Source organism: Lepisosteus oculatus, chromosome 4, assembly GCF_040954835.1.
Source record: "Lepisosteus oculatus isolate fLepOcu1 chromosome 4, fLepOcu1.hap2, whole genome shotgun sequence".
Taxonomy (NCBI): domain Eukaryota; kingdom Metazoa; phylum Chordata; class Actinopteri; order Semionotiformes; family Lepisosteidae; genus Lepisosteus; species Lepisosteus oculatus.
In genome coordinates this window covers 34,085,403-34,106,678 of record NC_090699.1, presented here as the reverse complement: position 1 = coordinate 34,106,678, position 21,276 = coordinate 34,085,403, and the positions used below count along the sequence as shown (strand labels likewise).

General features: G+C 38.1%; 1 protein-coding gene across 1 annotated transcript in view; it reads left to right on the top strand.

The window, feature by feature from the left end:
- The first annotated feature begins 2,574 nt into the window (after nt 1-2,574).
- Nucleotides 2,575-21,276, top strand: part of sgpl1 (sphingosine-1-phosphate lyase 1) — a 32,469-nt gene continuing 13,767 nt past the window's right edge. Inside the window, exons 1-6 of the mRNA XM_006630800.3 lie at nt 2,575-2,766; nt 11,729-11,894; nt 14,218-14,285; nt 15,212-15,359; nt 15,913-15,992; nt 17,881-18,009. Of these exons, the coding sequence (XP_006630863.1) occupies nt 2,755-2,766; nt 11,729-11,894; nt 14,218-14,285; nt 15,212-15,359; nt 15,913-15,992; nt 17,881-18,009 (603 nt within the window). The 5' untranslated portion in view covers nt 2,575-2,754. The remainder of the gene's footprint in view (nt 2,767-11,728; nt 11,895-14,217; nt 14,286-15,211; nt 15,360-15,912; nt 15,993-17,880; nt 18,010-21,276) is intronic.

The following is a 21,276-nucleotide window of genomic DNA, read 5'->3' as shown; positions in this document are numbered from 1 at the left end:
CTGGCTGCAGGATTTGAACTGGCAACCTTTCAGCCACAGGTGCAGATCCTTATCCACAGAGCCACCACTCCACCCCTAAAAGGGGTGCAAAACTAGGATATAAATATTTTACAGTTATCTGGGCAACCACACACAGTGTACAGCCATTCCTGGATAGTCAGCAGTGCTAGCAAGAGGCTCCTTAGTCCCCATCGTGGCTCTTATTCCCGTCCTGCCCTTTACCACATACTAAAGCCGGGCGCTCTTCGGCTGCAACACCAGGCGAGGGCGCCACACTGCCCCCAACTGAGACGTCTGGCATCCCGCCGACGTCCAGTTAACCAGCTACATTACACATGAAATCCTCCAGGCACAGCGTGGCGAGTCCAGCGGTCCGCCTTCTCGTCCCCCTGTGGGCTGGTGAAATCTGGACCTGGCTTCTCTTTGGGTTCCTCCGCGCCCTCCCGTTCAAGCGCCCCCTTGTGAGCCCTGAAGGGAGCCAGGCAGTCTTGGTGCAGGACCACCACCCTCACTCGCTTCCCAAACCAGACACGGTAGCAGACATCCCCCACGACCTCCAGGACCTCCCCCAGGTTCCTCTCACGCCTGATTGTAGACCCAGAAGAGGTCCCACGGTCTGAAGATTGTAGTACCGATTCTGTCGTACCCCAGTCGCTCATGCGGTTTCGGGCGAAGCTGTGTATCTGCAGCATCCACTGCTGCAGGTCCCACTCATAATCCGGCCCAGCATGAGCCAGGCCAGGGTGGACCTGGTGGACTCCTGCACAGCGGTCTGGTACGCCTAAAGGTTGAGAGGTAAGTGGCAGTCCCAGTCCCGCTGGTGACGCGAGACCAGGGTGACCAGTTGAGTGGAGAGTGTCCGGTTAAAATGCTCCACCAACCCGTCGCTCTGGGGGTGCAGTGGGGTGGTCCGTGTTTTCTTAATCCCCTGGTGGTGGCACACCCCTGCGAACACCTGGGACTCGAAGTCCTGCCCTTGGTCACTGTGGTCACTGTGGTTCAACAAGGCCTCGGCCATGGCAGTCGCGCTCTGATCTGGGAGGGCATGAGCCTTGGGCAGCTTCGTAAAATAATCCATGGCCACCAGGACGTAGAGGTTGCCCGCTTGCTTCCACCCCGCTGTGGGTGGCCTCTTCATGCTTCTCACACCAGGCGCAGTAGTGGCAGTCCACTGCCTCGCAGGGGCGCCGCGAGAGATCGTCTGCGTTTGGTGGCGAGACCCTGCACGGTTCACGACCACGCCACGGTATGGGGTGTCGGCCAGTTGCACACCGTGGCGACTTTCCCTGGGTCCGTGGCCAACCACATGCCCCAGGAAAGTAACCTCCCGGCTCAGGAGCTTGCATTTCCTGGGGTTAAGCTTCTGCTTCCCACTCTGGTCAGCCCGCATACCCCGGACACCCCCCGCCTCATCTCCTGCAAGACAGATCCATTACCCCTGCCCCACCATCTCCCACCAGCCAAAATCTAGGCAGCCACCCCACCTGCTGCAACCAGTCCAACCCCAGGATGTGGTCCTCACGGATTGGTGCGAGATAAAAAGGGGTGTTGCTGAGGACCTCTGCACAATGTCCCGTAACTGTACTCAGGCACGGGCTGGTGGTCTCCCATCCTGGAGACAGGGGGATAGTTGAGCTGGTGTCGATCAGGGCCTGGCCGTGCCGGCCCTCGAATAGGCAGGAGAGGAACAAACCCCGGCCGTGGCCAATCCTTCCCATGGTGGCATGCGGAATGTAGCACTCCACCTCAAACACAGGTCCCCACTGGTCCAACGTCCCTTTCTCGCTACTTCAGAACTGCAGAACTGGGGTATAACTATTTTACAGTTATCTGGGCAACCTCACACAGTGTACAGCCATTCCAGATAGTCAGTTGCACTGGCCAAAGGCTTTTTAGTCCTCGCCCGGGCTGTTATTCCTGACCTGCCCTTCACCGTGCATTTCAGCCGGGCACTCTTCGGCCGCAACGCCAGGCAAGGGCACCACAATATAAAAAGTATTTTTTGTATGTAAATCTAACCCAAATGCACAGCACATACAGTAGGTGTATACTACATACATATATACTGTAAAAGTCTTGTCACCTCAGCACTTGCTGACCACCACCTTGGTGGTGTAGAAAAAAAGCAATTCGTAAAAAGTAATTGCTCACATGATTTGAAATTGCAGCAATGATCTAATTACATTTAGCAATCTTATACAAATGAGCCTGATGTTAATAGATATGTGGAGCTGTTAATGTGTAATATGGTACAAAGTATTTATTTGACCACATACTTTATAAGCCTTTGACACTTTTAGAGTTTGATAATGTCTTTTTTTTAGATGGACCAAATTATTAATTTGTTATTAATTTGTCAATATGTCCCTGTGCACTATTCCCACTGATGTAAATATAAATTGAAAAAACAGAGTTAATGCTAAGACTGGTGCAGTTCGCTTTATATCCCTGCTCAGACAGACGCTCAAAAAAAGCACACTTATATGCCCCCACTCAAGATGGCCGCCACACAGACATAGTCCCAAAGTTCGAGGTCACATGATAAACCTTCCGGCCTGCATATATTATAATTAGTCAGAAAAAAAGGTTGCTTTTACACGAGTGTGACTGACTTCCTGAGCTAAGATTGAGTTAGAGGCAGAAGAGAGACGCAAGCTCTCTAACACAACAAAACAAAACAATCTGATCAATATACCAACAATTGTGAAAGCGTTGTGTTTTTTTTACATCTGTAAACGCCGGAGAAGCAAAAGCATGGATTATTCGGTAAGTGTATGAACTGACAAGTGACTTTTTATGCATTATTTCCTTTTTGAAATATTTAGCGAAAAACCAAGAACATTCATTGAACAGACAAAGAAGCAGTGTGACGGAGGAAACAGTCAATTTTGTTCTCTGTTGTCGTAAATGTCGACATATTTAGGATGAATTTACAAGGTCGTCTTTGAGTCGGGTATTCAAATATCTTGCAACACCCTTGTTGTTGCCATAGTGCACTTTATTTCGTTATACAATGCACGAACCAGCTGTACTTTAAAGGGAACTTAACATTTTACATTTTCTCTGTAACTATGATACTGTAATTTTTTGTAAGCGTGGAAGGTTGTTTTCTGTAATGTCTGTCTTAGGTAAAATAATGTATGGGAATAAACGGCTTTTATTTTTAACACAAAACGACTAGAGGCTTCTTCAGTAACATTTTGAGGAGGGTAACCGATGACAAATGTTAGACTCTCATAGTGAGTCTTGTAAGAACTTGTATGGAAAACTTTGAGAACCAGACGTCAGCATTCACATATCCGCCTGTGATTTATTTGTTAATTTATGCCTGAATTTACCATCCAAGCTTTCCCTCATAAAAGGGGAAAAATATAATTCCCTAAATAAAGCCACTTAAAAGGAACAGTGCCTGTGTACTGTTAAGGACTACTCCGACAGGAAAGGTGGTAGGAAGTTTTTTTGTGCGTTATTGTTCATCAGATCACTTTGTGAGACGCCTTATTTTTCCACTCCCATCCTAATGCTTGTTCAAAGACTTCTTGGGTTAGTCTGGTAAGGTCTCTGACGGCAGCAGGATGCAAGCGAGCATTGTACTGCAGAGACTGTACAGATACAGTATATCTCATCACCTCGTCATCTCATACAAAAAATTGAATTTACTCTTTAGTTATACGGAATGTAAAAGAATTGACCCTTTGCAAGGACGAAGCCAGTGCGTGGAATTGTTTCAGTAACTTACATCGCTTAAATCATTTGTTGCATATTACGTGTAAACAGTTTAAGTACATGAAGGTACAGCATTAAGAGTGCTTCTGTAAAACATACTGTATGCGGTTTTTGTTAAGTGAACGTCCCAAAAAGTGGCATTCTTAGAAAAACAGAGAAAAACGCTTATGAAAGATGAGCACAGTTTAGAAAAGAAAGCGTGTGCACTTAAGTGTTTGAATTGAAAGACAGTACTGAAGGTAAGGTAGTTAATAATTTACTGATGTCTACTGACTGAGCCCAGTTGAATTACGTCTCCTTCTGGACTTAAGTGCAAGCTTTCATCATGATGGATCGAATAAAACGTATGTAGGGACCACTAGATTAAATCTTCATTTGTTTTTCCTTGTTTGATAAAGCAACATTTTTCAATGTAATGGGTTTGGGATTGTCACTGATGCTAACTAGTGGCCCTTGGATGAGCTTATTATTTGATTACTTGTTTCTCTAAAAGTCCTTGCTCTCAAAAATACTCTACTTTAGGTGTTTTGTTCCAACCACTTCGGCATACAGCATTTTCTGCAATCTCTCCTTAACTTGATTATTAAAAGTTGGCACATTTATTTATATGCCAACTTGTCTGTTATGTCTTAAAATAAAATATGTATGAAACAGTCCCACAATTAGCTTTTTTTCTTTCTTAAGTGAACAAATTGGTAACATTTCAGCTAACATGTCTGAATAAGGAAAGTTAGGAAACTCAAGAGATTGGAAGAGGGTTAATACCAATTACAGATCATATTCAATCTTTCAAGAGCTGGAAACAATTCAAAAACATACCACAGTTAAGTTAAAACGGATAGCCTGTGTTAAGAAGTCATCTGAAAAAAAAACTAATATATACGCAGGATTTCCCCTAGGCTTCAGTATATGTACAGTAGGTGTCTGAGGTTTGTGTACCTAAAAGTGAAACTGCTCTGCATCAACATTTGGCTAATTCCTGTCCTCTCTAAATGGCTTTGGCTTTCTGTAAAAGTAGCATTAAAACATTAAAGTTATTTTAAGGACTTACTGAATCAGTATTCTCAGGCTCTTGATGTGAGATGTGCTGTTTCCGGCTTTATTTTGCCGAAGACCAGGCACTGTGCAATGGGTGAGTAAGCCTTCTCATGTGTAGCACCAGGTCTGTGGAAATTGCTGAGCTTAGACGCTCTATGACTGTAGGTATTTTTCAAGTTCAAGTTTATTGTCATTCTACTGGTATACTGGTATATGGTATAACGAAATGGTATTTAGCTAGCTCTCAGACGGTAAGAAGTACCAAAAAACAATAATACAATTGTATAAGAAAAGAAAGACAGAGACAACAGGCAATGTGCAAAACAACACCAGGTAACAGGTAATGTTCAAAACAACATCGGATGTGCAAAATCATACATCAACAGAATGAAATAAAGGCTAGAAAATTATGGGGAGTGAGCTTCTTGACATTTGAGGTAGAGGTAGATTTCAATGTGTGTTTGAGTTTTGGTAAAGAGAGAAGGCACTGTGAGGTTCAGGTCGTAGGTGAGAGAGGCTGGGAGTTTAATAGTTTGATAGTGCGGAGGTAAAAACTGTCTCTGAGTCCGGTAGGCTGGGCCTGAATGCTCTAATGTTCTTGTCTCCCACTTCAGTGCAGATAGTGAAATAGTAAAAACAAATATTTCACTGTGGGGCATTCACCATCAGTGTCAAAGTGTACCCAGTAAAGAACTGGTTAGAGTGCAGTGTGCTGCTTCCCTACCCACTGTTTACTGTCCTGATCATGAAATATTCATCCGTGTGTTCCAAAGCCAGACCGAACATCAGAGATGACCTGGTCTGAGTGGCCAACCAACAATATTTGTGGATAGCAGAATCCATAACATCTTGAAGCCATGGAAGAAAACTCACCCCCCCACCCCTGAAATGTGTTTTGTGGTACTTCACATATTCATATTACTGTGCTGTATAAAGCAGGTCTGGAATTTTCCCTCACACAAAGCCCACGTTGTTTTCAAATATGTTTCAGTTGGGATGATTTAGGGCTGTAAATTCTGGGACACCAAAATGTTACTGAAATTCAAAAGTAATACTTATTCATGCACACAGTATATTAGCCTTTGGTTAATCAAGAGATAGCCTCTTTTTAGTTTAGTTTTTGTAAGGGACTCTTTTTTTAACATTTGAATAATTTGCAACCTGCGGTGTCATTAAGAATGGAAAAGTAATTGTTTCGAGAAAACAAACACGAATGTGGAATCCATTGGAAAATGATTCAAGGTATCCACCTTCTTTATTCTGTAACCAGTGAATTGTTTTTTTACTTCTTTTACCAAACAGATTTAATTTGAAGTTCAATGAACAAGCTTTGATTGTTGGGGAAAAAAACAGTAGGCTAGGAAACCTTTGTGCAATTTAGTTATCAACCTTTTAAGGCATTGTGTATTCGTATTTATTGTAACTGTGTGGTAGAATATTAGCATTGTAATGGAAGTTACATTTTTGTTTTGTTAGCAGCATCCTTGAAAATTAAACTGCATGTTTTTTAGAGTCTTGATACTTAGTAGCATTTAAACTGTAATCTTTTACTATTTATGGTCAAGGATTGAAGTGAAAGGCCTTTGTTCTCAAGTCATTATAATGTGGTAAGTACTGTCTTGGTGCCTTGCAGTGGTCATATTTTCACAGAAGACCAGGGTCAGAACTTTCAGGTGACGTGCCTAAGAGGTTCAAATGAAAGGAGGCCATTTGGCCTATCTGACCTATCCAGCAGCGATATCACCCTGCAACTCACAACTGGCAGCCCACTGTAGCTAAGCACGTGTGAGCCTGGTCAGTACCTGGATGGGAGACCTCCTAAGCTAAGGCTGCTGCTGGAAGAGGTGTTAGTGGAGCCAGAAGGGGGCGCTCACCCTGCGGTCCATGTGGGTCCTAATGCCCCAGTGTAGTGATGGGGTCACTTTATTGTTAATAGGCGCCGTCCTACGGATGAGACGTAAAACCGAGGTCCTGACTCTGTGGTCAGTAAAAATCCCAGGGTTTCTCAAAAAGAGTAGGGGTCACCCCGGTGTCTTGGCCAAATTTCCCATTGGCCGTTACCAATCATGGCCTCCTAATAATCCACATCTATGAACTGGCTTCATTACTCTGCTCTCCTCCCACTGATAGCTGATGTGTGGTGAGCGTTCTTGTGCAATATGGCTGCCATCGCATCATCCAGGTGGGGCTGCACACTGGTGGTGGTGGAGGGGAGTCCCCATTACCTGTAAAACGCTTTGAGTGGAGTTTCCAGAAAAGTGCTATATAAGTGTTAGCAATTATTATTATTATTTTTATTTTGTTAGTGTCTTATTAATCCACGGATCTCATCCAGCTGTTTCTTGAAGGAAACTAGGGTTTAGACTACAACCACATGGCTTAGTTCTACACTCCCACAACCGTTTGAATAAAGTAGGGCCCCCTGTTCTTTGTTTTAAATGCACTTTTTTTTAAGATTAAGATGTATTAGTAATAAATAAATACTGGTACACAAAATATGATGAGACAGTCTATGAAGAACTTTTGAATAAAGTTTTGTGAGACATGTTGCAAAATCTGTACGTTTCATTAGAAACTTGCATGAAACAAAATTAGTCCCAAGCTGTGAAAGTTCAGAATGTTTTTGATGGATTGAAATCTGTTTATTCAGAAGAGTTTGAACTTTGTGGGATTTTGGCCTAGTGACTGCAGAAAAGACCTTGGCAAGCTTGCTTATGATAATAGATGGGATACTGAGAGTAATTTAGTATGTGGTGTTTCTTTTTTATCAGAGTCGTACTGTCCGCAATATAAAAGGATTTTATGAATCTCTAATTAGTGAAGCCCTTACTTAGACCAGCATTTTTATGACTTGGTAGGGAAAAGCTATTGGGTTTAAATAAAAAAAAAAACTTTTTTTCTGTTGCACTGCAAATTTAAGAAGACACAGGGGCAAAAATATTTTGGGAGGTTTTTGCCTGAATACCAGATACCCAATTATATGCTTCCCTAAGATTTTGCCTGTATTCTGACAACGCCCTTTCAAGGCCTCAGTATTTATATTCTTTGTAGTTTTTGTTCATTCCCAGAGGCACCCTTCCCTTGTGCTGACTAGAAAGTTGATCATGCTAGCTGATTATTGTTATGTGAACAATGACTATTGTTCACTGCTGGTCTAATCTGAGACTGTTGCTGTGGAGAAGGAAAAAAAGAACCTGCTCAAGCCGGAGTAATGTAATGCAGACCAGCTTGTGATCTTTTTCACCATTAGCAAACTTGTCGGTTAACAACTCCAACAACTCCAACAGTCTAACTCAGAAACATTGTTGAAACACATCAGGTTTTGTTCTGTTGACGCCCCTGTGTATTGAAAATCTCTTAAAAATATCTGCATGACATAATAGGGACAATGGGAAGTTCTGTTAGTAAACATTTAAAAGTGTGAAGCTTTTGTTGTTTTTAGTTTTTGTCTAGGAAACGATGGTTATGTGTTGCAACTTGTTGAGACGTGAAAGGCTACATTGTAAACTACATAGTTTACTATTGCTAGATAGGCTACATACTGTAGTAAACTTTGATCCCAGTTTTATGGCTTACAAAATTCTCAGTTTTTATCAGCTGCAAACTGAGAAGAGGGATCTTACATGGAATCACGGATTAGAAGACTGACATAATTTTAAGTTTGACTTTTGTTCCCCCAAGCTCATGCAAAATGCTGGATTCATTTCCTACCTGTCTATATGTTGTTTTCCCAAAAAAGTTTGACTTGCAAAATTGTTGGTTTTGAGGGAAGTAACTCTTTACTGGTTAGATGCCTTTTTGTCATCAACCGCTAATGATAAGCAAAATGTTATTTGAACAATTTATCTCCTGAAAGACGGGATAAAGTCCATTTCACAGGGACACATCTAAGCTTGACCTTTGAGCTTCTTTGAGTCTTATTCAGTCAGCATTTTGTATACAAAAAATATTTCATCAATAGTTTGAGTTTGAGTTGTGTATGCAGCTGATATATAGTTATATTTGTGTGGTATCAGTGTGATTCCCAGAAGTGCATATGACTGTCGAACAGGGACTAATGCAGTCTGTTGTGTATGTTTAGAGTTTTACTTTGAAACCCATTACACAGACACATTAGTCACTCTACTGTCTGTGTCTGTACTCAGTCTAATTTTGCGTATCTGATGCAATATTTATTACACAGATAAAAGCTCTCTACTGTAGAGGCATTTCAACAGTTTTCAGAACCCATTATGAAACATCTCATAAAATTATTGGATCAATAAACGTCTAGCTCACCACAATGAGAAAAATGTGCAAAATACTGTAGCCTTCTCTTGTTGGGAATGCATAATTTACCCATTTGTCATATAGAGTACAGACAAAAGTGTGTGTATATAATCTTCTAAACATTAATTTCAGGTATATTCCTAGTGCTATTGCTAACCGTGTTCTGAAGTGCTGCCCCTTTTGGCAATATAAGTTTAATTCTGTTTCCTGTCAGGAATATTTTAGGTACCATACATTTATTTGTTCAAAATGTGTTGGAAGTTTTTAAAAGTGTTCATCTTTGTAACCATATCACTTATATGGAACCTGTCAGAACAGAGAAGGGGGCAACAAGGACTGCTCACTGTGGTTCAGATCAAGTCTTTGATCTCACTTAAAATCGAGGTGTGTTTTATAAGTGTTGTATGTTCTCTGAGTTTAAAGGTACAATTAGATCTCCACTTGCAGCATCCAGTCTACTCAACTGGGCCAATATGTGAATACATCTTTAATATACTAGTTTTTAAAATCTGCCCTCCTGTCCCAGAGACTCTCTTATGTGTTTCCTCTTCATTTAATGCTTTTCGCCCTGTAACTCTTATTTGCTTTGACCTCTGCCTGCTAGTCTGTCACTAGGAATTTTTTTCCATGGATTTGATAGATGAAGTGGATTAGAAAATCAGCATTGTTGATACTGGGCCTTTTATCAGTTAAGTAACCATATTTAATTTCCCCTCACAGTGGGGGAAAACAGTATCTTGCTCCACTTTTAGCATTCTATGAGAGAACTCAGTGAACATAAGCTCTAAACTAGAAATCCTCATAAAAAAATACATCCATTAGTATTTCTAAATTATGGATGAGTCTTCAGTTGAAACTCCTACTATATAGTGCTTTTGAAATTTTTATAGTTGTAAATTTAATGTATTTGGACATTATTTTTGAAACTTACATTTTGTGACATGTAACATAAGCATATTGTACCTGTTTTTTCTCTGTTTAAATGCAAGTGTCTATATCTGCCATCTGCTTCCTCACATATAATAAACTTTGTTGTATAGACATTGATCAGGATGTCTTGAGCATGCAGATGAGTGTATCCTCTTAAGAAAGCTACTGTATAGGTTCCACATCTGGTAAGGTTGGGTGTTTCCTGATAAATAGACCTTAAGTACTTCCATATGTTTATAGTAAAGGTTTAGAAACCACTCACAAATGGGGATAAAACCAGTCTGTATTTAATTGTTTTGACCTTGCCTGATTTCTGCTTTGTTATATAAGAATTGCCTCTTTTACTCATAATTGATTAATATTGCCAACGTCCACTTACTTTTCTTGATAGGTGTCTTCAGCTGCTTACTTTGGTTTAAATATAGTCTTAGTTGATGTTTGTCCTTTGCTGTGACTTGTGCCGCAGTTGAAATGAAGGTCAGTTACAACAAGAGCAAGAGACTTAATTAACAAATGACTGCACTGCACCGATGGGCCCCATTCAAGGCAGTTGCTAAATGTTATATGCAAACATCCCATTTATAAACTTTCTGAGATATATTAATGAATTAACTTGAGTGGTGTCTGTTTTTAATTACTTTGTAGATCCACAAAGTTTGCACTTGTAGATCACTATAAATGTAGCCTACACATGAATGTACAAACTGAGTGTTTGTGTTTATATACATGGATGTTGCATTCTAAATGTAATGTGATTTGAAAGCCATAAGGAATGCAACTTTTAACAATATAGGGTTAGCTTGGAAGGTATTTGGCAGGCTGTGAAATTAATTGGGTGTTAGTTTAATCTAGACTGTGAATCATGATTCTTAAATTATCTAAACAATAATATCAACAATATCTAATGTCATTTTGTATGCTTGCTTGGTAAATTTGAAACTATTCTTATCTGGGGTATTTGGATGTTATCTTTCTTGTTACATATCACACTGTGCAAGGATAAAGGTTATTCCAAACATTGTATGGATCCAGTGTAGGCAAACCACCTTTTTGTTGATAGAATCAACATTTTACTGGTGAAAAGCAATATTATGAGCTTAAGTGAATGCATTTCTTGTTATTGTAAGACTGTTTTACACTATACAAATATTGTAAATGCCGACTACTTTTTCTGTTTAACCCCGGTCTCATGTATGAACACATTACAATTGTCATATTGCAAGTAACGCATACATTGTCGTATGTGTGTGCAATAAATACAGTGGATGTACTTAAGATGTGAAACAACTGTAAAGTCAACCCTTTCCCTAACCCTTCCTTGAAAATAGTTTTCAGGTGCACATCAAGATTGGTGTCATTTTTTTCCATCTTTTTGAGCTACTGAATTCCTCTTTGTGTTGTTTTCGATAGTGTTTTTCTAGATCGCACTGTAACATCTGAAGGAAAATACCACTCTTGATAAAATTTTAAATAACATTTTTTAAAGCATTTATTCAATTTTTCAAATAAAAAAATGTATTCAGTAACTGCTGACAGGAAACCTCCTAAGATGGTGGAAATGAGTATTTAAAGAATCGTAATATTATGTGATTTGATTGCCATGTTAAGCAATGAATTCCATTGAAAAGTTTCCACAAAAGCTAGCCTGTGTCAGGCGCAGGTCCCTGTCATGTTTGCGGCTGTGTCTGAAGAACTATACACTAGGGCCATAAGAAAGATGGAGTGCATTAATTTAAATGTTTCAATACCCCTTACGTTTTTCCAGACTGCCTTGGAAGTGTATAAAGAAATGATTCTGATGTATCTGGAAGAAGGCCGGAAGTTTGTGAATACAAAGTGCGAAGGGCTGGAAGCTTGGCAGATCATCGGGGTGACAGTTGGCTCTACTCTGCTGGCAGTGTGGCTCCACGGATTCCTCTTTCAGCAGGAGAGTGAGTACAGAGGTCACACTTGGTTTGGAATAAGGAGTAGTTTTCTAAAGATATATTGTGGCTCCTGGGGATTGCTTTAAAGTGAGCTGTTCAGTTGCCTAAAATATTTACTTTTGATCTATTGACAAAAATATTTTCAATAATTAATGTTGATTTCATGAATATTCTCCATTTTAGAATCCAGGATGATGAATGAGAAAAAAATGCGTTATAACCAACTCTGCGTGTTCTGTTGCATTCTTTAGCATGCATGTGCCAAGTTTGTTTTTTTTTCCCCAGTGTTTAATCATAGACTCCAGTATAGCAAATGTATGTTTTCTGTTCTGTGGGAATTGTCGGTGCTTTATAATTGGAAATGCTTCTGTTTCCGTGCAAAAACCAACAACACAGAGGTTCTTGGTAACATTCATAGATCTCCCTTAATGATTCATAGATGCACACATCTTTAATGTGAAAATATGCAAAAGATTTCAGTAAGGCCTGCTCTTGGGGGTAGATTTGCTCTAGACAATGTGCAGCTTAACATCCGATATAGTCGGGTTAATTGTGTTAATGAAAAAGTAATTTTGTCACCTTCTAGGCTTATGTCATCAGAACTCAGGCAGGGCTGGGATGGATAAAAGTGATGTTGGGCCAGTTGGAGGCATTCTTTTCCAAAGTTTCCAAACCAGTGTACATGGTGTATTGTTGTGTATCCAATTAGCATGGTGACAGAGGAGCACTGTGCTGTGGAGATGCTGTCCTTTGGCTGAAATGTTAAACCATGGTCCAGACTGCCTGAATGTTAGAGATTCCGTAGTACAGTTCATAAGAGAAAGATGTCAAGGCTGGTGTCCTGGCTAAGTTTCACTCTGGTCTTGTACTGCCTGGCCAACCTAAAGTGCCCCTTAATTCAGGTGGTAAAGCACTTTCTTCCTTCACCTGATCTACATGTCACCCAGGTGGTACAGCACTACAGTGGTGAATGAAGTGGTTCTGCTACTTCTGAGATCCTTCAGAATAAAAAGTTCTATGTCAATGTGAGGAATTATATTTGATAATCAAAATATGTATAACTCTTACTTGATATTTTTGATGATAATTGATTATATTTTTTGGTTTTTACCACTTCTTAAGCCCACACTTCTTCATTAACAGAGTTTTCTCTAATAGATATAATGTATGTAATAATTTTTTTCAGTTTCATACATAAATTAGTGGATGTATTTAAAGAATGAAGTTCATTTTAATATGGGACCTGTATATGTTTTATACAGAAACAAAGTTAATCAAATAATTAAATTAAGCAGGTCTGGAAGGATACAAACAAGCTGTACACTTACTGTAACCTTGGAAAGAGTTTAATGTTGCTATAAAATTTTTCCTGACTAAGGACAGGTCTGGAAACTAGTATTCGACATTGTGTTGGTCTCAGAAATCAAATTCCAAGGGTTGTGTTTTAATGGAAGAATGCATATAATTTTGCACAATATCCCTAATTTTTTAATATTAAATAAGTCATAAGCTGGTGACTAGAGCAATATTTGACAATCTTTTCAAAGTGTGAAGATTAAGTCACCAAGATCTTTGATCTGCATTAAATTGTTGATGTTCTTCAAGCTACAGTATATGGTAGCTGTTAGTCTTGGTGTTTACATAGATGAGTATATTGAAGATTGGCACAGCACTGAAATATTGTACCATAAAATAACGGTTATGTTATTACTGTTATTGAAGAAAACACTAGTTTGGAAATTTGGCTCATCTTTTGATATGATTGCCAAGTTTTGAAAGTTCACACAGGTGAAGGCTAAATTTGTTACTCCAAGATGCTTTGGAAATCTGTGCTTTTGTTTCATGTATTTTTATCCTATATTTAACGTCTGCATTTTTAAGTTACTCTTATCAGGTCATTTTGTTTAATATTTCCTACCATGTATCCTGCTGTATTTTTCTTTAAGAAGTATTTGTCTGAATGAACCCAAATGTTAAGGAATTGTAATGCAGTATATCTATTTAGGTTTCCAATTCATATATTGGAGACATTGATTATATTTCTTTTGTTCTGTCTGCCATGAGAACATGTTTATTAAGATTATTAACTGTAATGCTGATAGTTTTAGATAAAAAATTGTGTATAGCATATATCAAGTTCAACTAGATGTTAGATTTTTTTTAAATCATTACATGAGCTTTTATCAGGTGCATGCAATTATATATCTATTCTTTAAACTAGCTTCTAAAGGGATAAAGGTTGGTTTTATTGTGGTGTTAGTCACGTGAATGATCTTGACTTTTAGATAAATGTTTTCAAATTAATGATTCACTTTTCTTTGCTTTGCAGGCTTGACATCAAGAGTAAAAAAGCAGTGTTTTAGGATTATAAGAAAAATTCCTTTTGTTGGGGCCACAGTATGTTTATTTAAAATCTTCCTATAAATTTTCTTTAAAATATTTCTCATTAATTCTGTATCTTGCCTATATATCATTCTTATGTTTTTCCATAAAATATGTTTATTCCTTAATATGCATGGAAAATAATTTTAACACATAAATAATTAACAGAGCATGATAAAAGAATAAATATATACAGAATAGACTGCTAATAAATTAATAATACATTATAATGATATATTCGTAGTTCACAAAAATCAGTTGCAACATTAAGTACAGCACAAAATATCCCTTTTATTCTCTACAGTTTATTTACCCTGGAGTGTTAATATACTTTATGACCTTTGCTGTAGCATTTACCTAAAGGTCTGCTTTTATACTGAAAATCAAGCCTTCAACATCTTCACGTGCAAAAAGATGAATTATTCAATTTGTAAAAGCCTGAGGAAGATGACTGTGACTCATCTGTTTCTTGTCTGAGATCTGAAACTCCTGCAGCAGACAGTTGAGCAAGCAGAGTACTGCAATAAGCATAAGTTAACTCCAGGTCATTATCTTGTAGTAACCTTCAATATACTGGAAGGCGTTTTATATATGTTATGTTTTTACCAGTAGACTTCAGCATCTCATTCTGTCTTGATGTAGTGAATTTGTTTTTTCTCTAATATGTACAGTATGTTTGCATGTCCAAATTTAGTCGACTGCTTTACCATTAGATTTGAAAGTACAGGTCTAACTGTCACTTACCACTGCACTGCATAATGATGTGTGTCCAAAGTCCTCATGTCTCATTTCATCTAAAAAGGTGTGACTCTGTTTTTTTTACATTCTAATTATGCATGTTTTTTTTTTAATTAAGGCTAATACTAATTATTGAAAGAGAAGTTGGTTCTTTGATGCATTGTCCTCTTTGATGGTGTTCAGCGTGCTCTGTTTGTTTCCAGATCCAGAGTCAGCTGAACAAGGCTCTGGATGACATGGCTTCCAGCTTGTTCACCCTGAAGGAAGGAATGAGTTACACCCACTCCCTACCCTCCCAGGGGCTCACTCAAACACAGGTGCTGGAGAAGCTCAAAGAGTACAGTGCACTGGGTGAGTGCTGCTCTCGCAGGTTGCTTTGGCCTCTTTGCAAAGTTTAAGCATGGGTCTGGTGTTCAGATTTAAGCCATTAATGTTAAAGTGCAAAGAAAGCCCCCATGAAAAATGTCAGTATTTTGTTTAGGTGATCTATTACATTTTGAAATGGTGTGCCTTTAACATTGTTGTGTAGTTTATATGAGGGTTAAAAAGTTACCAAAAGGAGGGATAGTGGTAGGAAAGTCTATTTTCTAAAAAACAATCATTACTTTGGTTTTCTGGAAATTTGAAATACAGAATGTTTATTTTTTTATTTTTAAGATGTCTTTGTATTGCAAAAAAAAAAGATGAGTCTGAACTTTAGAACTTGCTAAAACCATAAAGTTTAATTTACTGTATACAGAAAAATAATGTAATGTAGATTCTTAGTACAGTATGTAGTTTGATTTATGTTGATTTGCTTGCACGTATTCTTTAAGCCTTAATTTTAAAAGAGGATTTTATTAGCTGTGGCATGGGACAATGGGGTTGATAAACGTAGTCTGACATGACTTCTGAATCTGTGTAGGAGATGTCCGGTGGGAGGAAGGCTGTGTTTCGGGAACTGTGTACAGTGGAGACGAGAAGCTTACAAATCTCCTTGTGAAGGTGAGCAGATCCAAGAGTTCCTGCCAGTGAGGGAGGAAAAGCACCTTTCACTAAGCCTCTGGGTGAAGGTGTTCTCTGAAGCAACCTTTTGAGGTTTTTATATACTGTAATACTGTATGTTTATGTTCCAAAATTAATATTGTTTATGGTCTTCACACGCGTTATGCTCCTATTCTTTTTATGCTTAGCTACTAAGATTTCCCTTCAGTGGTAAATATAAATATTCAATACTTAAACGGGCACAATTAAGACATTAAATATACATATACATACTGTATACAGTACAGTTTGCATACAGTAATATGTTTATGTTCCTAAATCAATCAATTTTATGAGCATGTGAAACGCATGGTGAATCGGAGATTCTCAAAAATTACTGTACTTTGCATGATTGGAAACAAATGCGTGATTGGATCAACGAAATGCTGTAGTGTTACTTTTACAAAGACGGTCAATGAAAAAAAGAATGTGGACCAGGGCAATGCTTTGAGTTTACAGCTTGTCCAAGGTCATTCATTATAAGTACTATTAGTAATATCTTCGGTTAAGACTTTGATGGCGACAGCTCAGACATGAGAGGTTGAGCTTTATTAGCTCCACCTTGCGGAAATTCCGGATACTATTATTTTACCTCCGTTATCATGCGGTATCGTGCAGTTCTATGCGAGAATATACGGTATTAATACAGTAATGTGCGGTATACCGCATCAAGCGCACCGCAGAATAATGCGGTATCGCCTGCTTGTTTTGAATGGCTGCATCTGTATATGTTGTGAAAAACAGTCCTGTCACTGGAAAGAAGACAACCACCACTGGCCATGACTAGACTTGCGCTATTGAAACTATACCAACAGCAGCTCTATTATAGCTTATTAATGTAGTTTCGTTATAGATGAGTTTAATGAGGCTGTAGGTGATTGTTTCTTTATGCTGACTATTACTGGGGGCAGGGAAAAGTGCTTAGAGTCTGAACCAATTATGTTCAAATCCTAAGTAGGACCCTGTTGTACCCTTGAAAAAGTACATCCCTTTTATTGATCCAATAAAATATCTGTTTAAATGGGTACGAATCTAAAAATCATTGGATAAACATGTCAGCCAAATAACTAAATTTGGATCATTGATGCAAATGACAAGTAACACAGTCATAAATATTTTTTGTCGGCTGTTATACGCACTAATAAGTAGGTAAATGTTGGTAAAGTAATTTGACTAAATTCATTGTTTAACCTTTTAGCAATGAGTGTTTTTGTAGATATTCTGCCATTAGGCTTATTTTAAGTAGACGTTTCCCCTTAAATTGTCATATTTCTGTTATTTAAATACAAACATAAATAGGTTCATAAATACCCATGATGTTTTTTGCTCTGTCTAAATATGGAGCCATATAAAAATCTGCTCTTATAAAATGCAAATAAAGTGGACATCTACTTTGGTGGATTGATGAAGCACTGTTGAAATACGTCACTCTTACTCCATCTCTGTGATTAAACCTATTGGATTAAGATTTTCAGTTTGTAGAACAAATAGTTTTAACACTAAGCTTTTTTAAAGGTCTATACTGTATGGATTACAATTTTTAAAATTGGTCCACTTCAATTCAAAATCAAGTCCATTGAAATGTAAAAGGCAAACTGAAAGAGTGTGTGCCAGAAGCTTTATGCCTGATAAGCATTTAGATTATCCAATAAGTATACTGTTTTGTTTGAAAATTACAGAGTTGGGTATAAATTATTTGATTTGCCTTATTTGTCTCTGATTTAATCTGCAATCAGTTACACTGTCCTCTGTATACTGGCATCAAATCGGACATCCATACGTTTTGTTTGGTTCTACTCATTTGCTTTGTGGCTCCATCAGTTTAATCCGCTGATGGTTGTGTTTTCAGGTCTATGGGGAGTTTGCCTGGTCTAATCCTCTGCATCCGGATATTTTCCCTGGAGTGCGCAAGATGGAAGCGGAGGTGGTGCGGATGGCCTGTACTCTCTTCCACGGCGGTCCTCAGTCCTGCGGCACGGTTTGTGTTCCTGATTTCAGTTGTCACGGAAAACTCTGAAACCTGCTTTAAACTCAAAACAGATTAAGTACAGTTTATTTTGATTGAGGTTAAAGAAATAATAATGTGGTCTTCTTTCTGCCTGCTTCAACCCACTATTGCTGAATTTGTCAAGAAGTTAGATGCTCAGTTATTTAAGATAATTGGGATAAAACTCAGAAATAGATTTAATCTTGCGCTACTAAAAGTACTACATATAAACCTAGAAATGAGTATTTCATTTTTCTTCATTTAAGCAAATAATCAGAAGAGTCACCAGGAACGTGAAAAATAATCTTATGAATCATGTCTCAGTTCTTTTTTTATATTGTCTCATGTTTCTCCGTATAAATTCCAAACTCCAGGTTTTGTTTTGTTTTTTTCCCGATAGATTCTGTAAAGGCTATTTTGTTTTTTAGAATTATCCTCTTAATGGATTTTATTTCGGTTTATTTCTTATCGTACATGTGACCTAAATGCCTGACTTTTTAGTAATGCTTGGATTTTCTGACTTGCTTTGGGGTAGATGTAGAATTTTGCAACAAAGATAACTTGTATTTGTTCTTGCCATTTTTATTTAATTTCTTACTTCATCATTATTTAGCAATTGGTAGCACAACAGTATTGGGAATGTGACCTGGTGCAAAGAATGCAGACTGCTCTTCATGATTCAGGGGAGAAAAATAATTAAATACAGCCTTGGACTTCTGAGCAACTGGTCACGCTGTCAGTAGATCAGCACATTTTATTCTTGTGTAATAGCCCAAACCAAATATTTCAAAATTGAACAAAACACGTAAAGTAGTGTGGCACAACATTTTCTGTCTGGTTGTAATTAGTTCCTCAAAATATTTCTTCTCTAGGCTGGTAAATATTTTCAACAGCACCATAATTGCATTTGTAGTGATAAGCCAGTTTCATGTTAATGTTTCATTTCCAAATTCATGTTTAAAATTAAAAATATAAGATCGTATTTTTTTATTTATAGAATTTAGTATAATGGTTTAGCATTGGTCATGCGAATGAACGGCTCTGCATATTCCTTGCTGCTAATGTAACACATTATAACTTTATATGTTGAACCAATTAGCTACAGTATTATTAACTTTAAGTATTATAAAGATTTGTGTAAGCTCCAGGTGTTTCAGAAAATCTGTAATATTAAATTGCATTATAGTGCTGTCCACCCCAAAGGATCCTAAAGTCTTTTCACTTATAGAAGGGCTACATTTGACTCATATCTGAAGTGTAGCTCCCACCTGGGAGACATGTGGCAGAAACCCAAGAACACAGCAAAACGGGTGAAGAGGAAAATTGCTTCTCCAGTTGAATTGAGGAGGAAATTTAGGCAGGTTAGATTGTGTAATCCCGATTTGGAATTTGGCCCAGACAATAAGGTCAACTCCCCAACTCTAATGAACAGCACAGCGTCCCCTGTCACCATACTTGAATATTGGCTTGCAAGGCTGGCCCTGGACCTTGGAAAGAGGCCCCTCCACATGCACTACTATTATCAGCTCCCAGCACAACCTTATTTCACTACTTAGAACAAAAAATCATAATAAAGGTTTTATAGTTACATCATTTAACCAGCTTTGAAGAACACATAATAACTTAAAAACCAAGAATATAAGGCACACATTTTACAAAGATTAAGTATTTTAACATTGAAAGTAATAAAAAAAATTAATAACAATAAATAATGATAAACAGGATCTTTTACTTCCAAATTGCAGCCATTTTTAAATTATAATTGGCTAAATTTAAACCTTGATAGAAAGGAACTGCAGAAATAAGTATGAAAATAAGTTTAAAAAAAAGTGTACCCAGTAACAAGGGAGGTGAGATCAGTAAGGCTACATTTTTATGAAAAACTTTCTATAAATCATTTTGCCTAGATTTTCAACCTCAGGTATGTTTTAATGACCTTGAGCTCTGAAAATCTTCTCTCTGCTCTTGCCGCTGTCACCGAGAGAGACTGCAGTCTGAAGTTCACAAAACTACAGTAGTTACAAAACTAAAATACAAGTTCATGAAATACAGGAGAAACCACAAGGAAAATGATACATTTTAATTCCGATTCAGTTTAAGCGCTGGACAGGCTTTTGTACTGTACAATTGCTTTCATGATTTTGTTTGACCAGGCAGTGCCGATTTTTATCCAGGCGACCCACACGGCAGGTGTACAATTTCCAGAAACTTGAATTTTCTAGAACGCAGTCTACATGTCTAGCTTGAAAATGTGTCATCTCTACCATTTGCTAGCGGATCTGACATTATTACACGTATTGTGCATTATTGCAAAGACTTGAATTGGCGTACTTCTGTTTTGAGATTGCTCTGCTCTTCTTTTCTGTGCTTCAGAAACATTTTGCATTGATCATGCTGGGTCATTTTATTTTTTGACTATGCTTCCATTAGGGTAATCCACAGCAGCAGCAGAAAGAGCCTTTATAGGGTCTTTTTTGCTCACAGTTGAATGTGCCGAGGTTGTGTTGCACATTGAGGTGGCCCCAGGCAGTCTCTTAGTTAGGCTATGCCAGGGGCCGGCCTGTTGGTGTGGACATTCTGGTAAAGTGGGGAGATTGCCTCCTACTGGTCCAACAATACAACTTGTAGCAACTTAGTTAAGACCACAATAATACATACACCCAGCTCCTAATAGATAAAGCTACCTTTTGTTTTTAAGACAGTGTTATTAAATAAGATCTAATACTAGAAGCTGAGTAGAAATTAAGTTTAATATTCTCAGATTTAATTATTGTAGAAATCTGATTCCTAAATGGCCGATTTTCTGGGTTAATTTTATGTTTATGTAGGGATAATGAGGCTCAGCTCTGATTCCTTATGGCTATAATCAGGCAAGCTTTTTAGGTAGAATGCAAACCAGAACACCATGAGAACATGAGTTAAAACATGGATAAAAAAGCAGTTCAATGCCTTCTGTATATAAGAAAAAATGACAATTGTAAGAGGTAAAGATCCTGCAGGAGCTGTGAGAGATGGATTAGTGATGGACAGAGCACAACAGCACCAGGCACGGGTAATGAAGTATTTACAGGCTGTGATGTGTTTGTAAGTCATTATCAGTAGTTAAAACTAAAGTGTTAGGTGGATGAAGGACTCCTTAGCTTTGATATCTTGTAACTGCTATCTAAAAATGCTTAATTGAAACTTAAGCTGTGGAAAAATAATTCAGATTTAAAAGTTTGCAAAGAACAAATATTAATGTCATGTTTATAAAAGGTC